This window comes from Equus caballus, chromosome 9 (genome assembly GCF_041296265.1).
Source record: "Equus caballus isolate H_3958 breed thoroughbred chromosome 9, TB-T2T, whole genome shotgun sequence".
In the NCBI taxonomy this organism is placed as follows: domain Eukaryota; kingdom Metazoa; phylum Chordata; class Mammalia; order Perissodactyla; family Equidae; genus Equus; species Equus caballus.
In genome coordinates, this window is record NC_091692.1 from 7,461,387 (window position 1) to 7,480,676 (window position 19,290).

The 19,290-nt window shown below is 46.0% G+C and overlaps 1 protein-coding gene across 15 annotated transcripts in view; it reads left to right on the plus strand.

The window, feature by feature from the left end:
- The window catches only part of TPD52 (tumor protein D52), a 105,101-nt gene that overhangs the window by 15,398 nt on the left and 70,413 nt on the right, over nt 1–19,290 (plus strand). For 5 of the 15 annotated variants that reach the window (XR_011421216.1, XR_002810218.2, XM_023648409.1 and 2 more), the window contains exon 1: nt 10,583–10,793. The exons of 5 other annotated variants lie outside the window; for them this stretch is intronic. Coding sequence is in view for 8 of the 10 variants with exons in the window: in XM_023648409.1 (XP_023504177.1) it covers nt 10,598–10,793 (196 nt within the window). In the remaining 2 variants the exon portion in view is untranslated. Of the gene's footprint in view, nt 1–10,582; nt 10,794–11,740; nt 11,807–11,835; nt 12,581–19,290 lie in introns of those variants that run through there. 5 more of the 15 variants (XM_023648414.2, XM_070221403.1, XM_070221405.1 and 2 more) reach the window with 4 other exon arrangements.

Here is a 19,290-nt window from a genome sequence, read left to right on the forward strand (position 1 = left end):
GTATCTTTCTATGCTTCGCACTCATTCTTTATCTTTTTTTTTTTTTTGCATAAAGTAAAGCTCTTAGTGGAGAAACATGTCCAAAAGCAAAGTAAAACCTTGTTTTTTCAATAAAAAGCCTAGTGACCTCAGTGATCTGAAGCACTTTTCTCCCACATTGACTTGTTCCTGTCGGAGCATCATTCTTCGGTCGAACATACATGTTCATTAAGGGACAGATACACCACTGGAAACAGAAGCATATTTTAATGAAAGTAGAAAGCAACGTGCAGACCTCGTCTTCTTTACGCTGGTCTTTGTCCCCCGCCCCCTCCCTCCCTGCGCACGGCCTGTTGAGTCAGTATTCAGGCTCCTCGCGCAAGAGCAAGCATCGACTTGAAACACAGGCTCAGGGTATCAGGTTTCCTTGGTTCAAAGGGAGCTCAAGACCTGCTTGTGCCTTTTTCACCTAGGAGATCTTGAACGCTGGGTTTGCCAGGCACAGTTGTGGATGTTGAATGCAGCGGTGGGGGATGGAGGGGCTGTGAAGGAGGAAGAGCCTGCTCACAGCAGCACTGCACCCCGCATCGTGCGCTGCCGCTGCCTCAGGTCACCCCACCCCGAGCCCAGGTGGAGTTCGCTTGTGCCCTCCTGATTCTGTCAGTCACGAGGGGTGAGCTGGCCTGGCCCCTCCGGTGTCCCCTGAGGGTGTGGCTGGCCCGTCATCTCTGGGATCTGGGTGGAGGGGATGTTCAGGGTTGACATGCTCCCCAGGTGGGGGCTGTGGGGGAGGTAGAGGCAGGTGCGGTCTTCCTCCTTCCTCTGGCTGTTGCTGGGTGTTCAGAAATGTCTGTTCTAGAGGGCGCCTTGGAAGCTCACCCCCAAGAAGACAGCGGCTTTGCACCATTCCAGCACCTCAATAATGTTGCAGTAACAGTGTGCAGGGCTCCTGTTGGATACTGAAAGCTGCTTATCAGTACATGCCTAGGCTTTTTCTGACAAACAGTGACATAAAGGCACTTCTCGCCCGTGCCTTGCTTTTAGCCTAACTTGCTTCCTAATCATTTAGGAATAGATAGATTGCCAAATGATCTTGTAATACCTTCCGCCTTCCACTCGGCTCTTTTTCTCAGGTTTTAAGTCTGTTCTCTTTAGAGGTGAGGTATATTTTTTTTTCTTTACTGTTCTTGATGTAGTGGCAAATCATTTAATCATTTTTTTATCTTGGATATTTCTATTATATGAGGCTGTAACCACACTTTTTGCTTTATCTTCTCTGGGTAAAGAATCCGAGTGTCTTAAATGGGTAAAGCTAAAAATTCGGCCTTGTGAAAGGAAGAAAAAAATTGGCTAAATGGTGGGAGATGAGAAGGAGAACTGTCCTTGCTCTCAGGTTAAAAAAAGAAATTATTTTTCCCTATGCTGTGGAGGAGCGTGGCCCAGAAAATCGAACGGCATGCAGCTGTTTCTTTGTAGTTCTGCATCACTTCGTGATGGGGTTTTACTTGTATCAAAGAACAAGCGGGTTGTGATGTGATGACCTCGTAATATCCAAGAGAATAAAGCTTGAAACTGGAGTAGCTGATGTCCCAAAAATGCAGGAGTGAGAATGTACTTTTATTCAGCTTTTTCTGTCCAGTGAAATTTGAAGATACTGGTTATAGAGAGTGGAAATTTAGTTGATCTTTTATCGCAAAGTTAAGGTAAGAGTATCTAGGCCGTTTTAGATGTTGGCTTTTAAAACCATTGTATGATGTGTCAAAGGTGATAGCATGCACTTTTTTTTTTTCTTGAAGAAGATTTGCCCTGAGCTAACATCTGCTAATCCTCCTCTCTCTCTCTCTCTTTTTTTGCTGAGGAAGACTGGCCCTGAGCTAACATCCATGCCCATCTTCCTCTATTTTGTAAATGGGACGCCTACCACAGCATGGCTTGCCAAGCGGTGCCATGCCCGCCCCCAGGATCTGAGCCAGCCAACCCTGGGCTACTGAAGCAGAACGTGTGAACTTAACTGCTGGGCAACCAGGCTGGCCCCGATAGCATGCACTTTTGACATCAAATCAACTAAGCTCTCACTTAAAAAAAAATGTAGAAGTGGAAAATTCATAATACCTTGTAAAATATCCCTTATTTTTACCCCTGGTTTGGAACATGACTTGTAGCAACAGTAGACAGATTAATGTTACCTCTTGCTGCCCTCTCTTAACTGAAAATTAAGTATAGCTAATCCTATTTTTAGATTTATAGGTTTCCGTAAACCTTCTTTTAAAGTGGATTCCTGAGTACACTTGTGGGGTTATTTTAGCTCCATAAATATTGGCAGTAACGGTCGATTTTACTTCTGACTATGACGTTAATGGAAATAAAGTACAGGGGTACGTGTGTCTCCAGTCCCACTTCCCTGAAGAGGGTTGATCCAGGTGTGAAGGGATGGTGGCAAGATGTCCTCACCAAGGGCTGTTACTCAGGTTTCAGAACTCCCTGCTTGTCGCCTTTGCCCTGGTGCCCTGCGAACAGCCCAGCAAATGGAAGGGCGACAGTGGGGCTGGGAGTGTTATTGGCCACTGCAGTGTGCTAAAGAATCAACAAAAGACTCTGTACAAGTTTAACTTTTCTAAAACAATGTGTGCATTATTCTTTGTGTGTGAGGAAGATTGGCCCTGAGCTAACATCTGTTGCCAGTCTTCCTCTTTTTGCTTGAGGAAGATTGTCTCTGAGCTAAGGTCTGTGCCAATCTTCCTCTACTTTATATGTGGGACGCTGCCACAGTGTGGCTTGACAAGTGTGTAGGTCTGTGCCTGGGATTCGAACCTCTGAACCCCGGGCCGCCGAAGCGGAGTGTGTGAACTTAACCAGTACGCCACCAGCCCCTATTCTGTCTTTTTTATCCTTCGGTAGCTAGCTGTCCTTCTAGGGTTGATATTTGTCATGCACTCTCTCCACGGAAGACACCAGTAAGACCAGCTGAACTCTGTTGAGAGTTCTGGAGTAAAATTCCTACTGGGCTTGTTTTTCATGATTTTTGTGACCTCCAGCATTTCGACAACTCTTAGGGAATCTCATTTTCCCATCTCACCAGCCTTCTTCCGCTGCGATTGCATGGTTAACCATTCCCCTAATCCCTTCCTAGCACCTGGAGTATCTAAAAAAGTTACTTTTAACTTACAGGAGCAATGCATGAATACTCTTTGTTAAAAAAAGAAAAAGGACAAAAGAATATAGATAAAGATAGTTGGTCAGGGCCCTCAGGTGGTGCGAGTCCTGTCGGACCTTTCCTTAGGGACCTGTGTACAGACCTGTGTGGACCAGCAGTTCTCAAGCTTTACTGTGTGTCAGAGGGCTTGTTCAAACACGGATTGCTAGACGCAGTTTGCTGATTCAGTAGGTCTTGGGCGAGGCCTGAGAATTTGCATTTTTAGCAAGTTCCCATGTGACGCTGAGGCTGCTGGTTCAGGGGCCACACTTTGGGAACACTCATAGAATTGATATTGTGCATGTGTGTGCCTTTTAGAAAAGCACGTGCTGTCGTACCGTATGTGCTTCTGTATTTTTCATCAGCTCTGTGTCCTGGAGAGCTTTCTGTGCTGGTACATATTGACCACTCCGTTCTTTTTAACTGCTGCGTAGTGTTCCAGAGTATAAATGCGCCTTAACTTCTATTAACGGGCATTTTGTTCTTTACAGTATTTTTTTAAAACTATTATAACGAACGCTGCACCAAACATCTTTGTATATTCTTCCTGTATGCAAGCCTGTTTGGGTAAAATGGAGAAGTGAAATTACTGAGTGTGTATTTTTAATTTCATTTTTGTTCTAATAGATAATGTCACCCCGACTCTTTATATGTTCACCACGTTATTGCCCAGCTCTGAGTAGTTTTTTTTATTCTCCTAATCTGGGGCTAAACCCAGAAGGGCTGGGAAGATTGTAAAAATGTGCTGACTGGGCCCTTTACAAATTCTGCCTAAAAATGGGCTCTGGGCTGCTGGCCGGTCCTTTTTTCGTTTTTTGTAGACTTCCTGAAACAGTGTATTCAACTGTTTTTTCCTTTCTCAGTACAGTTGATGGATCAGAATAGCCCTCAGTCACAGGCTCACTTAGGTAAAGTTTCTGGAGGACGTAGGTCCAAATATATCTTACGTGGTCGTTGGCAGACTTCTTCAGTGTGGATGTTCTTCCCTCGTGTCAGACTCTAGATATTTCTAACCGAACAGCAGCATTCCTTGTGCCTCCACCTCGTAAACCAGTTATTCCTCTTTTCCTCTTCTGTCCTGGGCGGTGACATGGGTTGGGTGAGTTGGGCAGGTAGTGGCTAGAGCTGCAGTCACAGGTAAGCTGTTGCAGGGTTACTGACTGTCACTTCCTAGCACTGCCATTCCTCATATTTTGGATTTCATAGATTGGTAAGATTAAAACTAGGGATGGGGAGCTCACGCTGGGTTGTCAGTTCCTTGTTTTGCCAATTCATTAAAGACAACCAACAAAAAGCCCCATTTAAAAAAAAAAATAAATATGGTAATTTTAACATCCCTCCACCTCCTCCAAAATCAGGAAGAATATTATTTCAGAATAAAGGGCATTACTTTTAAGTTCAGTTTCAAGAAAATTGGGTTGTTTTCCTCCTTTGCCTCACACAAGTGAAAACACTGATTTGGTCTGGAGTTGTCCTGGTGTGTAGAGGAAGCTGTCATTTCTTGAATAAAAATTCAATGTCTGTATTAGGTTTTCCTAGCTGGTCACACTGTTAATAGTACTCCTGTCTAATAGCGCAGACTGCTAGGGGTGGGGGTGGTCCTGTGACACATGGCTCTCCTGAAGGAGAAGCTCCTTAGGATTCTTATGGCCACGCATGCCCGCCCTTTGAGCACCTGCTGTGTGCCAGGCACTGAGTTCGGTCCTGGAGAAAGAGAAGCAGACAGAGGAAGCGGTTCCAGCATTTCAGCAGCTCCCTGGTCGTCCGGCTGCTTCTGTTGCACACACACTGCTGTCCCATGAAAATGTGTTCACACTTTTATAGTGACAGTCACCAAGCTGGCTCAAAGATCACTTGCTGTCAAAATCTTTACTTATATTTATCACTTCTGGCCCCAAGCCAGGCTTACACAAGGTCGCTATTGTATCTTTGAGCTTCTGGGGTGACTCTGCTTTTAAAGCAAAGAAATCCTTTCTTTCATAAGGAAACCTGAATATCTGTTGCCTACTTTTGCGCTTCTGCTTTGGCATGTGAAAATACCCTAATAAATGACAACAAAATTTGTGCTGATTTTGACACCAGGGCTCCCCGGATAGAGAGCGAATGTCCGGGAGCACCTCAGCTGGGCCTGAGAGAGATGGCTGCACGTTTGAACCTCATGTGGTGTGTGGAAACAAATTAAAAAATAACCCACAGAGTAACTCCTTACAGTGTAATTTTTCCCAGACAGCCAAGATCTAAGGGGCTTATTAGGTTTTGAATGGATATAGTCCTTTATTAGATTTTAATTTTTCTGTTATAATTTATTGGATGAGGTGCTTGAGATGACCTAAAAAATCTGAAAACCCTTAGGTTTGGTTAAAATGGGCACTGAGTGCCATGTACAAAATGGACACTGAATGTCATGTTAAAGGGGCAGTCCAACACCTGCCTGCCCCAAAGAACCAGTGGTGGGCTCTCCCTTTTTAGGTCTATTTCAGTGAATCTGATAGAAAAGGTGTTTTTGAAGGAAGGGTGGTCATGTGTGCCTGTGAACGTCCCCAAGAAGACCATATTCTGAACCTTAATAAATATTTAACGTCAGCGAAGGTGTCTGCTGCCTTTCCTGGTGCTGAAGGGCTGGCTGCAGTTGCTATGGACAGGCAGGTGCTGGTCTCAGCTGTGTGACAGACCCCGAGGGCCCTTCAGGAAGGGAGCGGGAGCCCAAGGTCATTTAACCTCCGTCAGCCCTAAGAGCCCTGTCGGTCCTGGGTATTGATCAGTGTCTTTATGGTCTCCCATCTTGTGATGTGTCTACTGTTTTTAACTGTTCAGTATTTTTTTAAGTACTGTATTATTTTGGTCAGAATTTGGCTTCATATTGCAACATCCTCGCCTTGTATGTTGGTAAAATTAATATGTAGTTTATTTACTAATTATTTGTAATATTATCCTGAGATTCTTCATAGTAGATAAAAGAACAAAATATTACAAAAAAACAAAAAAAATCCATTGTTTGCCTGACAAGGATTACTTTCATTTGAGAAGCATGAATGCCCTGGTTGGTTCTGACTATACATTTAACTTTTTTTCCAAGCTGATTACAAAATTTATCATATATAATTTATATTTTGGAATCTTTCACATGGATTTCACCTTACAGATTAACCTACAGATGAACTAATGTGGCTTTTGCAATTGTTTAAAAATTTAATCTCTAGGGGCCGGCCTGGTGACGCAGTGGTGAAGTTTGCACATTCTGCTTTGGCGGCCTGGGGTGTGCCGGTTCAGATCCCGGGTGTGGACATGGCACTGCTTGTCAAGCCATGCTGTGGTAGGCGTCCCACATATAAAGTGGAGGAAGATGGGCCTGGATGTTAGCTCAGGGCCTGTCTTCCTCAGCAAAAAGTGGAGGATTGGCAGTAGTTAGCTCAGGCCTAATCTTCCTCAAAAAAAAAAAAAATTTAATCTGTATATTTCATGAATGAAATATTTTTTGTAAAGTGTTTTGCTTCTTTTTGTCTGCTTTGGTGCCTAATACAGTGGAATGTTAGAATCTTAAACATTTAACAAACGTGCTTCATGTTGAAAATGGAACTATCCAATCCTTAGTAGGTTTTTTAATGTTTCTGCTTTCTTAGTCCCCAGAGTAGGGTTATGTGATATCTGTAGGTTCTAGGGAGGATAATTTCTAATTGATCGATCAATTGGTTGCTTTTAAGATGGTGGACATTAAAAACAAATGTGAAATGAATCCTTGGCTCTGGCACCTAAGGAAGGTGGTATAGTCAGGTGGGGGATGTTAGCATGTGAATTAGCCACAATAAGTTATATGGGGTGATCCTATGAGTAATTTGTCCTAGAATATGCTTACCAGTGGCCTCTTGCTAAGTTTCAGTAAGTTCTGGTCAAAGAGAAAATGTGTATTCCAAAGGAACCAAGCTTCTAAATTGGGGCTGTATGTTAAGTCTATAAGTGAATTTCAGGGCTGTTTTTCCAATCCTGCAGCCTCTTTTGGGATTTGTAGCAACAACGGCAAATAGCCATGACTTGGCTTTGGGTCCTCACGTTAGGGTTTAGAGCTTCCCATTCAGGGCACAGCTTCTCCTGAAGGCCAGTTCCAGTGAGGGGAAGGGAAGTGGATGAGATGACAAGACACCTTCTGGGTGTTTCACATAAACTGGTAGCTTGATCTCTTTTAGTCTTTTTTAACAGCTGCCTTAGTAATTTGTCAGATCCGAAGGTATCAGATCTGAAGGTCCAAGAAGTGGATGCTTTCTCTCTAGGTCTAGTGGTTCCTAAATGCAGAATTATGGCGCAAATCCAGATCGATCTGATTCTCTAGTTCATGCCCTGGGACCACGGCCATCAGGTGCTGGTGGCCATCACAGCTGCCTTGGAGAGGGGTGTTCCGATGACTCCGGAACTGCCCGTTTGACCCCGCTTCCTCCGTGAATGTGCGAACACAGTGTTTCTGTCAGTTGTTCCTCCTTCCCCACTCTCTTCTGATGGGGGTACCAGGGATGGGATGGGGGTAGGGGAGGGAAGGAAAAGTTGAGTTCTGCCCAGGGCCAATCTGGTTGTGCCTTTCCCCCTCTCTTTCTCCTACTCTCCCCATTTTCCAAATGCGGTCCCTGATGGAGCAGGCCTCTCCACAGTTACTGGGCACAGCCCAACGCAGTGTCCAAGAGTATCGCTTCTTAGTTTTTTCAGTACACAGAGGTGGGATGGGTGAGACTTCCTGACTGGACGAGGACACACTGCTCTTGATGAGAAGAGAGACCTCGTCTGTGCCTTAGAGAGCTTCTGGCTTGTGTGGGATGCGGGCCTGTGAGCCTCATCTCCACATAAGACAGAATAACCTCACTCTGAGAGAGTGACCCGTGCAATTTGAATTAAGAGAAAGGAGTAAGGGATTCTCGTTGAGGGGGAGCCCAAAGCATTTTCGTCAAAGATAAGCTGCTTTCGCTGGATCTCAATTTTGATGATTTTGATACGTGGGCCTGGGAAAGAACATTCCAGATGAAGGTGGTATGGAGATTGCTTTAGTATTTATTGCTGCATATCATATGACCCCAAAATGTAGCAGCTTAAAAAAAAAACCAAACATTTATTATCTGACACAGTTTCTGAAGGTCAGGAATCTGAAACTGGCTGTCTGTGTAGTTCGGGCTCAGGGTCTCCCGTGAGGCTGCAGTAAAGCTGTTGGCTGGGGCTTCGGTCATCTCAAAGCTTGACTTGGGGGCTTTGGCAGGAAGTGTCAATTCCTCACCCCGTGGGCCTCTCCAGAAGGCTGCTGGCGACATGGTTTCCCTTCGAGCGAATGATCCCAGAGAGAGAGAACCGAAGAGCTGTATCCTGTTGGTCACACAGACCATCCCTGGTACCGTGTGGGAGGGGACTGTGTAAGGGTGTGACTACCAGCACTCATTGGCGGCCGCCTCGAAAGCCATCTCGTGCATCACCATAGAGATGGCCTGTGTGTAATGTGTGTGTGGGAAATTCGGTTCAGAGCCTCTGTAGCTGGAATTTAGGGGATGAGAAATGGCTGGGAGGTGAAGTTGATGTTGGTGTGGCGTGAGTTCCCTGAGGGCAGGAATGGGAGGTGGAACAGGCCTTCAAGCAGCTTCCTCTAGTAGAGGAGTTACATTAAGTACATAACTATGACCTCAGGCGGAAAGCAGTGTGTGTACAGAGGTGCAGGTTACAAATATGAGCGGTCAGAGGTTACTGCTAGCTGGGGAGCAGAGTCAGGTTTGTAGAGGAAGTGGGGTTTGCATTTAAAGGAAATGGTCCAAGTGTTGCTCACGTTGAGGTGGTGTGGTTCATCTATGCCTTATAATGCCATGGACCACTGTGACCACACACACACACACACACACACACACACACACACACACATACAGAGGTGTGTTGTCCCTGAAAATGCCTCTTTTTGTTTATTCTTCCTGCCAGGCTGACAGAACTTGTAATGAACACTGGGTTTTAAGGTTAAATTCGAAGTGACCTGGCTCGTTGGTTTGGTAATGTTGACCCCTGCAACCTTTTTGTTTTTGAGTGGTGCAAGAATGGAGGAGGGTAGAAATGTTTAATTTCCCAGAGTGCACTACACCCACCATTTTATAAATCTATGTTGTGTAGAATTTGTTACTGTATGGAACCAGTGCAGGTAAAAATAGAGTGCCTGCGGAGTAGTGTTTGTGCATGTGTGGTGTGTACCCGTGTGTGCATCAGTGCGTGTGCGGTGTGTCCCTGCGTGGGCATCGTTGCATGGGTGGAGTGTCCCCCGTGTGTGCATCAGTGCGTCTGCAGTGTGTACACGCGTGGGTGTCTGTGCGTGTGCGTTGTGTCCCCGCGCGGGTGTCCGTGCGTGTGCGGTATGTACCTGCGTGTACATCAGTCAGTGTGTGGTGTGTCCCCGTGTGTGTATCAGTGCGTGTGCGGTGTGTACCCGCGCAGGTGTCATTATGTGTGTGGTGTGTCCCCGTGTGGGCATTGGTGTGTGTGCGGTGTGTCCCCGTGTGGGCATCATTGTGTGTGGTGCATCTCCGCGTGGGCATCAGTGCCTGTAGTGTGTGTCCCCGTGTGGGCGTCGGTGCGTGTGCGGTGTGTACCCGTGTGTGCATCAGTGTGGGTGGGGTACGTCCCTGTGTGTGCATCGGTGCGTATGCGGTATGTCTCCGCGTGGGCATTGTGTGTGATGTGTACCCACGTGGGAGTCATTGTGTGTGTGTGGTGTGTCCCCGCGTGTGCATCCGTGCGTGTGCGGTGTGTCCCCGCGTGGCATCATCGTGTGCGGCGCGCCCCGCGCGGGCGTCCGTGTTCAGGGGTCCTGCCCTCTGAGTGTCTTCAGTAGCCGCAGGGAAGCCTTAATCGTTGATACTCACCGTGGGTGACTTTTCAGAATTTGTTAATCTCTATCAGGCTGTTAGAGGTTTAGCGACCATTGAGCACACCCGTGAAACTCTGCCTCACGTGTGAAACAATCGTGAACGTTCCTGGAAGGTGCGGCTGGCGTCTCTGGTTGAGAAGGAGCCCGTGTTCCCCGGGGCTCAGGTTATATTAAGCATTTGGTGAGTAAGGAAGCTGGAGACAGCTGTAAAGTAATTAGAATTCGACCGCATTTCAATTAGAACTTTCTCACTGGAGCCTGTCTTCCCGGCTCTTTGGGCAAGGCAGGGCTCCTGGTCCTGGTGGGTCAGGTTCCCCTCTTCATGGCCCGGGTGACCCCGGGAGAACCCAGGACCTGGGCTTTGCAGGGGGCTCCGGTTCTCGCCCCCAAATAAAGGAGCAGCATTCACGCGGGCCGACGAACCGGGGTCTGAGCGCCGCAGCTGGACCAGCGCGAGGGGTCTCTGGGGCGTCGCTTAGACAAAGGCGCGTTTTGTGCGGAGAGCATCAATAGGCCTCTCTTCTTCCAGGCAGATAAGGAACTGCAGTTGCTTCATGGTAACAGGCCTGCCAGCGGAGCTGTTCGTGCACTTCTCCCGGGGCGGAATAAAGCCTGAGACTGAGAAGAGCTGGGCTGGGGGACCCGCCTGGGGGACCATGTGGGTCAGGCGTGTGCCCCCAACTTCAGGCTCCCCACTTGCAAATGTCCTGTGTACCTTTGAGATGCTTGGGAGGATAGAGAAAAGTCACGGTATTTGAGTGTATTTTGTAAGCCATGAGGCATTATTCAAATACAAACTGCTCTTTCTTTTGCTTGTTGTTTTAATAGTTGTGCCGAATTTCCCCCACGAAGGGAACACTGCACAACTCTGCCCTTTAGGTGGCATCGGCACGGCAGTGGGTAATTATTAACTGTTCGTCTGGATCATCTACTGCGCAGCCTGGGTAATTTGAGCGTTTTATAATGTTAAATGTTTAAGTTTGTAAGTCTGAAACTGTGAAAAAAATTTTTCTCATAAAAACTTCTAGAGGCTAATGGGTGGGAGGTTTCCTTTTCGGGGTGATGAAAAGTTCTAAAGTTAGATCGTGGTGATGGTTTCACAACTGTGAATGGACTGAAAACTTTAAAAAGGGTGGTTTTTATTGTGTATGAATTATGTCTCAATAAGGCTGCTGTTAAAAAGCAAAACAAAACACCGTCCTAAATGTTATCTACAGAAATCCCATCGTTTCCCCCTCCTCGCCAGTGTCCTGCACATAGCAGGTGTTCAGTGCCGACAGGTGACTGAAAGTTGAATCATGTAGTTGAGACATAGATGAGGTGGAAGTGGGGGCTGCAGTGGTGGGTAACACTCTGGGGGGCTGTGCAGCAACAAGGCAGGCTCCGAGGGAGGGGCTGGTGCCCCTGCACAAGGCTGCTTGGGAGGGGGGCGGGTCTTGTGGCAAGAGGTGGCAGTGATGGTGGATGTTTGTCAAGGGTGGTAGGGGCGGAAGAAGATGTGATACAAGCAGGTGAGCATCTGGGTGGGAGGGGCAGCAAATGATCTTGGATGCAGATTGGGTGTGAGAACTTTCTCGTGTCTGCGAGTTGGGAATGCGAGTATTTCATGGTCCAAATTCTGATTACCTTGGCCTTCGGGGCTGAGTGATGACGCTGTGGGCGGAAGGCCAGAAGATGGCTGCATTTGGGGAACTCGTGGAGAGGGGGATGTGGTGAGCCACAAGTTCTTAATTTTCAGAGTGTCTGTGTCCTTGAGTAGCCAGGTGAGAGCCCGCTCAGGTACCCAGGCGACGAAAGCAAAGAAATGAGGGGAGGCAAGAAGGCAGAACCCAGGCCTTGATCTGGGCGGTTACCAAAGGGGATCTGGATGCAAGCTTTGGGAGTGTGGTGTTCAGCAGCCTTTTGGGGTTCGTTTTTAGTTTTTTCATTTGTATGTTGTTTTTTATTTTTGATAAATCTTGATGAGGAGTAGATTTTCCGTTCCCTGGATGCCTAGAGTCCCGTCCTTGTAGAGGACGTATCGATTGCCTTTTCAGGTTCCTCACTGCAAAGCAGAAACCGCTCTGAGCTTTGTTCCAGCACCTGCCGAAGCAGAAGCTGGTTATGAAATCTCATGAAACCATGTTTTCCCCCTCACGGGGCATTCAAATTTTCTTCCTGCTGGGTTTTACGCAGTAAGCTTTCAGACTGAGGATTCTGTCACTTTTGGTATCTTATTGTCAAAGGCAGTGACCTTTTTAACATAGTCTTCTACTGAGAAATGTTTCAATTCTGAAGGACCGAGCTGGTCCCTCCCTCAGAGGACAGTGTTAACTGGCACTGTAGTTAATTTGGGACTAATGTGAGAGTCCTGCTTCTGGGGGTTCTCACCAACTTATTTTCACACTTATGGAAAATAGTACATGCTCATGGCAAAAGAATTAAACCAGTACAAAGGATATATGGTTAAAATTGAACTTTCTCATGCCTGATCCGTTTCCAAGAGACAACTGTCATGATCAAGCTCCTTAGATGGCCTTCCAGAAACGTCCATGCAGGTAATGTGTATAGGCATTTAAAAAATCCAAATGGGAACGTCATACACATTATTCTATGCTTTGACTGTCGTACACGTTATTCTATACTTTGTTTTAACTAGAATGTATCTTCTTGGTTGTTTTTTCTTATCTAACACAGATGGCTAGATTTTTTGTTTAAACAGCTTTATTGAGGTATAATTTGCCGTAAATAATTACCATATAATTTACCTTAAAATCCACTTGTTTTAAGTGTACAATTCAGTGATTTTTGGGAAACTTACAGAGTTGTGCAACTATCGCCACAATCCAATTTGAGAACAATTCCATCAGCGCTGTGCCTATTTGCAGTCACTCCTCATTCCCACCCCCAGGCAACCACTAATCTGCTTTCCGTCTCGATTGATTGATTTTACTCTTTTAGCCGCAACCAGTGGTCCATTTTGTGGAAGTGCAAAAATTTGTTTAGCTGGTCCCTGTCCAAGCAAATTTGGTTTCTTGCGGATGTTTTATTTTGCTGCCTTTCTACTTCCTTTAAAAAAATTTGACAAGATTGAAAATTTGCCTTTGAGCCAGACTTGGTGTGAGTGATAGGGGAATTCTTGTGAGGGTTGTTTGTGGATTTTCCAGTCACCAGCTGTAGGACTAGAAGAATTTTAGGGCCTAGTAATTATCATATTTGAGTAGAAACTGCCTGAGGTCGTCCTTGTCTGGGCGAAGCCCAAGCATTAATGTGTATTTTATGGATGTGGGGAAGTGGAACTAAGGATTTATACATGCTTGGGGCTGAGGGGAGTTTATTATTTTCGCTTTTTCCCTTTTATTTCTAACGTTGAGGGTTTCAGGAGCTGCTGAGTGTTCAGGAGTATGTCTTAGGATGTATTTTTCACCTGTTAATGAGTTGTGGATTCTGACCAGCAATTTCCAAAAACCAAGTGGAACAGAATAATCCAGAAATGCCTTGCATGTTGTAATGGTGAGCGTCGTTTTTGGAAAATACAGTTTTAATTGTAAATGTGTGTGTGTGTATGTGTGCTTGTGATGTAAACATCAAAAACATTGGAAAGTCAGTGCCTTAGGAGGTAGAGTGTCTCAATTTCAGTCAGAGGAACAAACAGATGATATTCAGGCTTCCTCTTTGAGCTGTGCTAGAACTCTCCCCAGGGGCAGGTGGGGTGAGAAACTAGGCTAGGCTAGTTCAGTGAGATGAAAATTTGTTGGATGTGGCCGGGAAAGTGAGCCAGCTTGTCTGAGAGAGTGGGAGGTGGAAATGAAAATGGTCAAGGAAACTTCCTGTGTGACCACTTTTCCCTATCAAAATAATGTGTTATTTCAAAAGTTCTGAAGAGGAAGCTTTGGATGGATTTTAGTCAGTTTATTGACTGTTCTGTTCTGGCTTTTTTGATGGTGACAGTGTATACATCTAGACTGGGGAGAACTTTAGGACAATTGAATTCATTGGATCTTGTGGTTTTAAGTAACAGAGTTACTCTGCACGTATCCTTCTTTAATATCTCTGTTGATGGTTCTGCATCCTACACTGGAATCCATCTACTAAAGGGGAATTCAGTACCTCCCCAGGCATCCCTGTTCTTCAGCTTCTTCGTGTTGAGGACCCTTAGGTTTCGTATGTCTCAGATTTTTGGATTGGGCTGCTATATTAGTTATCTATTGCTGTATAACAAATTACCTCAAGACTTAGTGGCTTAAAACAAGCAATATTGTGTCAGGAATTTGGAGCAGCTCATCTGGGTGGGCTGGCTCAGAGTCTCTCATGAGATTGCAGTCAAGTTGATGGTTGGGGCCATAGTCACCTGAAGCCTGAATAGACCAAAGGATCCACTTCCAAGATGACTCATGCACATGGTCGTTGGCAGGAGGCCTCAGGTCCTCATTGTGTGGACCTCTGCCTGGTCCTCTTTGATTGTGTTCATGACACACTCGCTCTCTTGGACTAAGAGGGAAAGGCAGAAGCCAGAAGCCAGAATGTCTTATGTGATCTAGCCTTACAAGTCACATGTTCTACCTCATTTCTGTATTTTATTCATCACATAGACCAACCTGGATACAGTGTGGGAGGGTCTACACAAGGGTGTGAAAACCAGGAAGCACAGATCACATGGGCATCTTGGAGGCTGGCCACCGTCACAGCAGAGGGAGTGGTGGTTGTGCCTTTGTAGGGGATCTCGGTGGAAGAGCACAGTTCAGCTTGACTGAAGATGGTGACTCAGGTTTGGCTGTGTTGGGTTTAATATATTTCAGAACAAATAGGAGCTTGTTGACATAGCTGCCCCACAAATGGAAATGGTCTCCCTGGAAGTACCTTGGTTGGAAATGTGATACCAGGATCAGGCATTAACTTCCATATATCAGAGAGGAAAGGTATCATCCTAAAAGAACACTGAATCATTGTACCATGAAGTAGTTTTCCTGCTGAGAGAGAATCTCTTAAGATTTTTTTTTTAAAGATTTTATTTTCTCCTTTTTCTCCCAAATCCCCCCAGTACATAATTGTATATTTTAGTTGTGGGTCCTTCTAGTTGTGGCATGTGGGACACCATCTCAGCATGGCTTGATGAGTGGTGCCATGTCCGTGACCAGGATTCGAACCTGTGAAACCCTGGGCTGCCGAAGCAGAGCGCACGAACTTAACCACTTGGCCACGGGGCCCGCCCCCTCTCTTAAGATTTTGATACAGATGTCAGAAAAGGTGTATTGTGCCTTTAGGTTTTCTGCTTATTAAAATCTGGCTAGGAAGGGTTGTTCTGTGATTTAGGGAAGGAAAAGCATAATTTGGCACGCTGACCTGGGTGGAAGAAAAAGCAGCCGTCATCTGAAGAGCAGTGCGTCTCAGAGGTTATGGGACACACCTGCATCAGCAGCCCCTGGAAGCTTGTTAGAAATACGTGTCCTCAGGTCTCATCTCAAGCCTGCTGAGTCAGAATTTCTGGTGGGGCCCAGTGATCTGTATTTTCAAGGCTTTCCAGGCGATTCTGATGACCTCTGAAGTTTGAGAACTGCTGTAGATTCTACCATCAGCGTAGCCTCCTGGAGTAAAAAAAAAAGACAGACTTTTCCATGTCCCTTGTTTCTTCCACCAGAGTGATGACTGCTCCTGGGCTGGCTCCCATCTCGAATTCTTCTCTGTATTTCTCTGGCCTGGAGAGCTTAAATATTGGCTACATTTTGTAGCGCTGTTGTTTTAGCTCCATTGGCTGGCTTTACTCCTGGGGGAAAGGTTTCCAGGCATCTGTGGAGGAGAGGGTACAGAGAGGAGACGCTGGCAATGCGGCAGAATCTCCTTCGCTCACTTTTGCCACCAGCTCTAGACAGAAACTGTGCAGAGATATTTCAAGTCAAGGAGACGGGCCTGCACTGACTTTGAGGGAGCTTTAGTTAGTTGTAGGTCTGAGATGATAACTACTGTCATTCCTGCCTCGTAGGATTATTGTGTGAATCAAATGAGATGATGAATGTTAAAGGCTTTGGAGACCCCAAGGTACTACACGCTTATTTTCTTACTGGAGGCAAAGCATTTTCCTCTTAGCTCTGGGGAGTGTCTCTCCCCCATCCCTACTGCCAGTTTTAATACTTCAGCGATTGCAACCCCTTCCTGGGGTTGCAGTAAGGACCAAGGGAGAGAATAATGTAGATCATGTAGCATAGTGCCTGGCACATAGTAAGTACACAATTAACACTTACTCTTACTATCCCTGAAATAGATATGACTGTGGCTTAGGATCCACATGTGTCTACTGTCATGAACTGCATGGAATATTATGTATGGGGAAAAAGCTTTTGTTATTTGTTATTTTCTGTATTTGGATGACTTCCCCAATCTAAATTCTAACCAGAACCCTGTGTCTTCATCTTCCTGTGCTGACATGATGTAATAGAAACTTCAGGCCCAAAAACTAATAGTGTTCTTCTTCTTCCTCCTTGCTGCCCTCTTCCTCACTGCCCAGCTTCCCCCAAAGGTACCAAGAAGTGTGAGTCCTCTTTGTTAGCATCAGTGGTATCGTCAAGTTCCTGGACTCCAGGTTGGGAAGTTGAGACAGTTTCTCCAGGTAGTTCATTTGGAACTGAGGAGGTGATGTGGCCTAGGCAAGGTGTGGTAGGAGGGATGGAAAGAAGAAAGGGAGCTGAAGGACACTGAAGAAAGGATTGTTAGTGCTCTGGCTGAGCTGGCGGATGGGTCGAAGAAGTAAAAAGTGTGGAGGTTTTAAGCCTGGATGACTGGAGAACCTGGTGGTGCTGTTAATAAGAAATCAGGAGGAACACCAGTGAACAGAGGGAAGAATATATGGTTTTAGAGGGAAGAAGTAAAATTCAGTTTTAATTTTGCATTTGAGGCGCGTTGGTGTCCATCAGGCACTTAAACATGGACAACCCATGGTCGGCCACAGTGCTCCTTGCTGCATCCCTGGACCCTCTCGGGGTCAGACAGAGGGCTAAAGTCCCTATTTGCCCGAGTATGCTGTGCCCTGAGATAAGGTTTGGAGTGGTTCAGGAAGAGGGACCTCTATTTACAGAAGAAAAGTAAAGGGAACAAACATAGTGGACATCGAGGACTGGCGCTTCTGAATGTCATCTTTATTCCTGGTAGCAGCTCTACAAGCTATGTGTGGTTACTGCAGTTTTACAAATACAGAAAAAAGGACCAGAGAGATAGGTGACCTGTTCAGGGTCACACAGCTAGTAGATGCTGGAGCTATGATTTGAACTTATCTTTATGAATGAATGAATCTTCCTTTTCCATCAGCATCAAAGGGCATTATGGCTAGTTGCATTGCTAGAATCTGAAAGCTACGAAGCGAGAACTCAAAAGTGGCATGGGACCCCTGGCAGCTGGTTACTAAGGGTAGCTAATTGGCAGGTTATCTTTTGCCACTTCTTTTCTTCCAGCCTGTTGTTTGTTCCATGGCTAGAGGACCTCCCCGATGGTCCTGTATCTCCTTAGGGGCACTGTTCCCTCGGGTCGGTTAAGCAGGAGGGCTGTGTTTCTCTGAATCAATAGGGGGTGGCACAGAATAGCAAAAGGAAGTCTCCCTTCCAGTCCTGTCCTTAAAACCTTCATGCTGCCATAACTCCCCTTCATCCTCACCGTGGTATCTTGTTAGTCCAAGAGGCACTAGTCTCTGTGGCCGCTGACTGTTGTATCGTGTCAGTGTGGAGGAGGAAGGGGTGGTTTACAGATAGATCTGCCTGTGGGATCCTGAACCCTCACTCACAGACAGCAGTCATCATAATTTCAGTAATGAGTTCTGGAACGTTTACCACGTACTGAATGATTTGCAAACATAGAAAGATTTGGGGCCGGCCCGGTGGCATAGTGAAGTTCATATGCTCTGCTTTGGTGGCCCAGGGTTCACCGGTTTGGATCCCAGGTATGGACCTACACACCACTTAGCAAGCTGTGCTGTGGAGGCGTCCCACGTATAAAGTGGAGGAAGATGGGCACAGATGTTAGCTCAGGGCCAGTCTTCCTCAGCAAAAAGAGGAGGATTGGTGGCAGATTTTATTAGCTCAGGGCTTCCTGAAAAAAACAAATTCAGTCTTCAAGCCCAAATGCATGCTGTCCAGAAGATGCCAACTAGCAAGGCCACATGCTCCCCCTCCACTACCTAAGACCCCAGCTCATCCTCTCCCTCCCTTACCTAAAACCTCAAATAAAAATGCTTACCTTTAAAAAAAAAATAGATTTAATCCTCACAGCAACTGTATGAGAGAGATTTTTATTATCCACATTTTATTGATGAGGAACTTTAGGTTCAGAGAGTTTGTTTCAGAACTTCACACACCTCATAAGTGGCAGAAGCCACCTGTCGATGGTCCCTGCTCTAACTCTGGCCCTGGAGTAGTAGGAGTGGAGGATATAGGAGACAAACTGATCTTTTGAAAAATGAAGGAAGCAGATTCCACCTGAATATTAGATAAGATCAGATTAGCGCTTAAAAGGGAGTCTGTATTCCTTAGTGTACCAATTAGTATTTGAGGGCATACATTGTGCTAGGTGTTTGCTGTGAAATAAGTATGCTGTGATCGACAAAGCAGCTTGATCAGAGTAATAGTTTGGCAACACCAGAAAGAAACATAACAGTCAAGCAGAGTGGAGTCATTGGGCCGGTTGGTCCGCTCGTGTCCCCTCTAGTCGGTGAATCATTTCGGGACATCGCAATGGGTCATCTTTACTGATTCTCCCTCATCTCAACACAAAGCCTTCCTGGCCCTTCTCTCCTTTCTGCCTACACTCTCTCTCTAGGTGATCTTTACACAGTGTAAACATGTTATAATGGTTCCTCTTCTCGTTAATGGAGCCGTGAAGTCAGATGTTTGTTTCCCATCCTTTAGCTGATATTGTAGAGGAGTGGAGGCTCTTATTGGGAAGAAGATATTCCTGGTTTGGATTAGGGGTGAACTCGCTCTGGAGGATGGGCAACGTTCAGCTCGCCTCCGCTAGACGTCTCCCCAGTCCAGCGGGGAGCTCTGCATCTTCGTGGTGAACTCAGACCACAGAATGTTACTTCAAGCTATAAACTTGCAGAGTTTTTTCCTAGTATCTTGGTTGTGATTTCTAGACTTCGTGTCGTCCGTTTCAGCCTAAGAGGGTGGCTGACACTCCCCGCTGTGGGCAAGAAGAGCACCTGGAGGAAACAGCACGTGTCACGTCCTGAGGGTCAGGAGCTCTTTGGAGAATTGCTCACTGACCTGGATGGTTCGCACATGAGTGT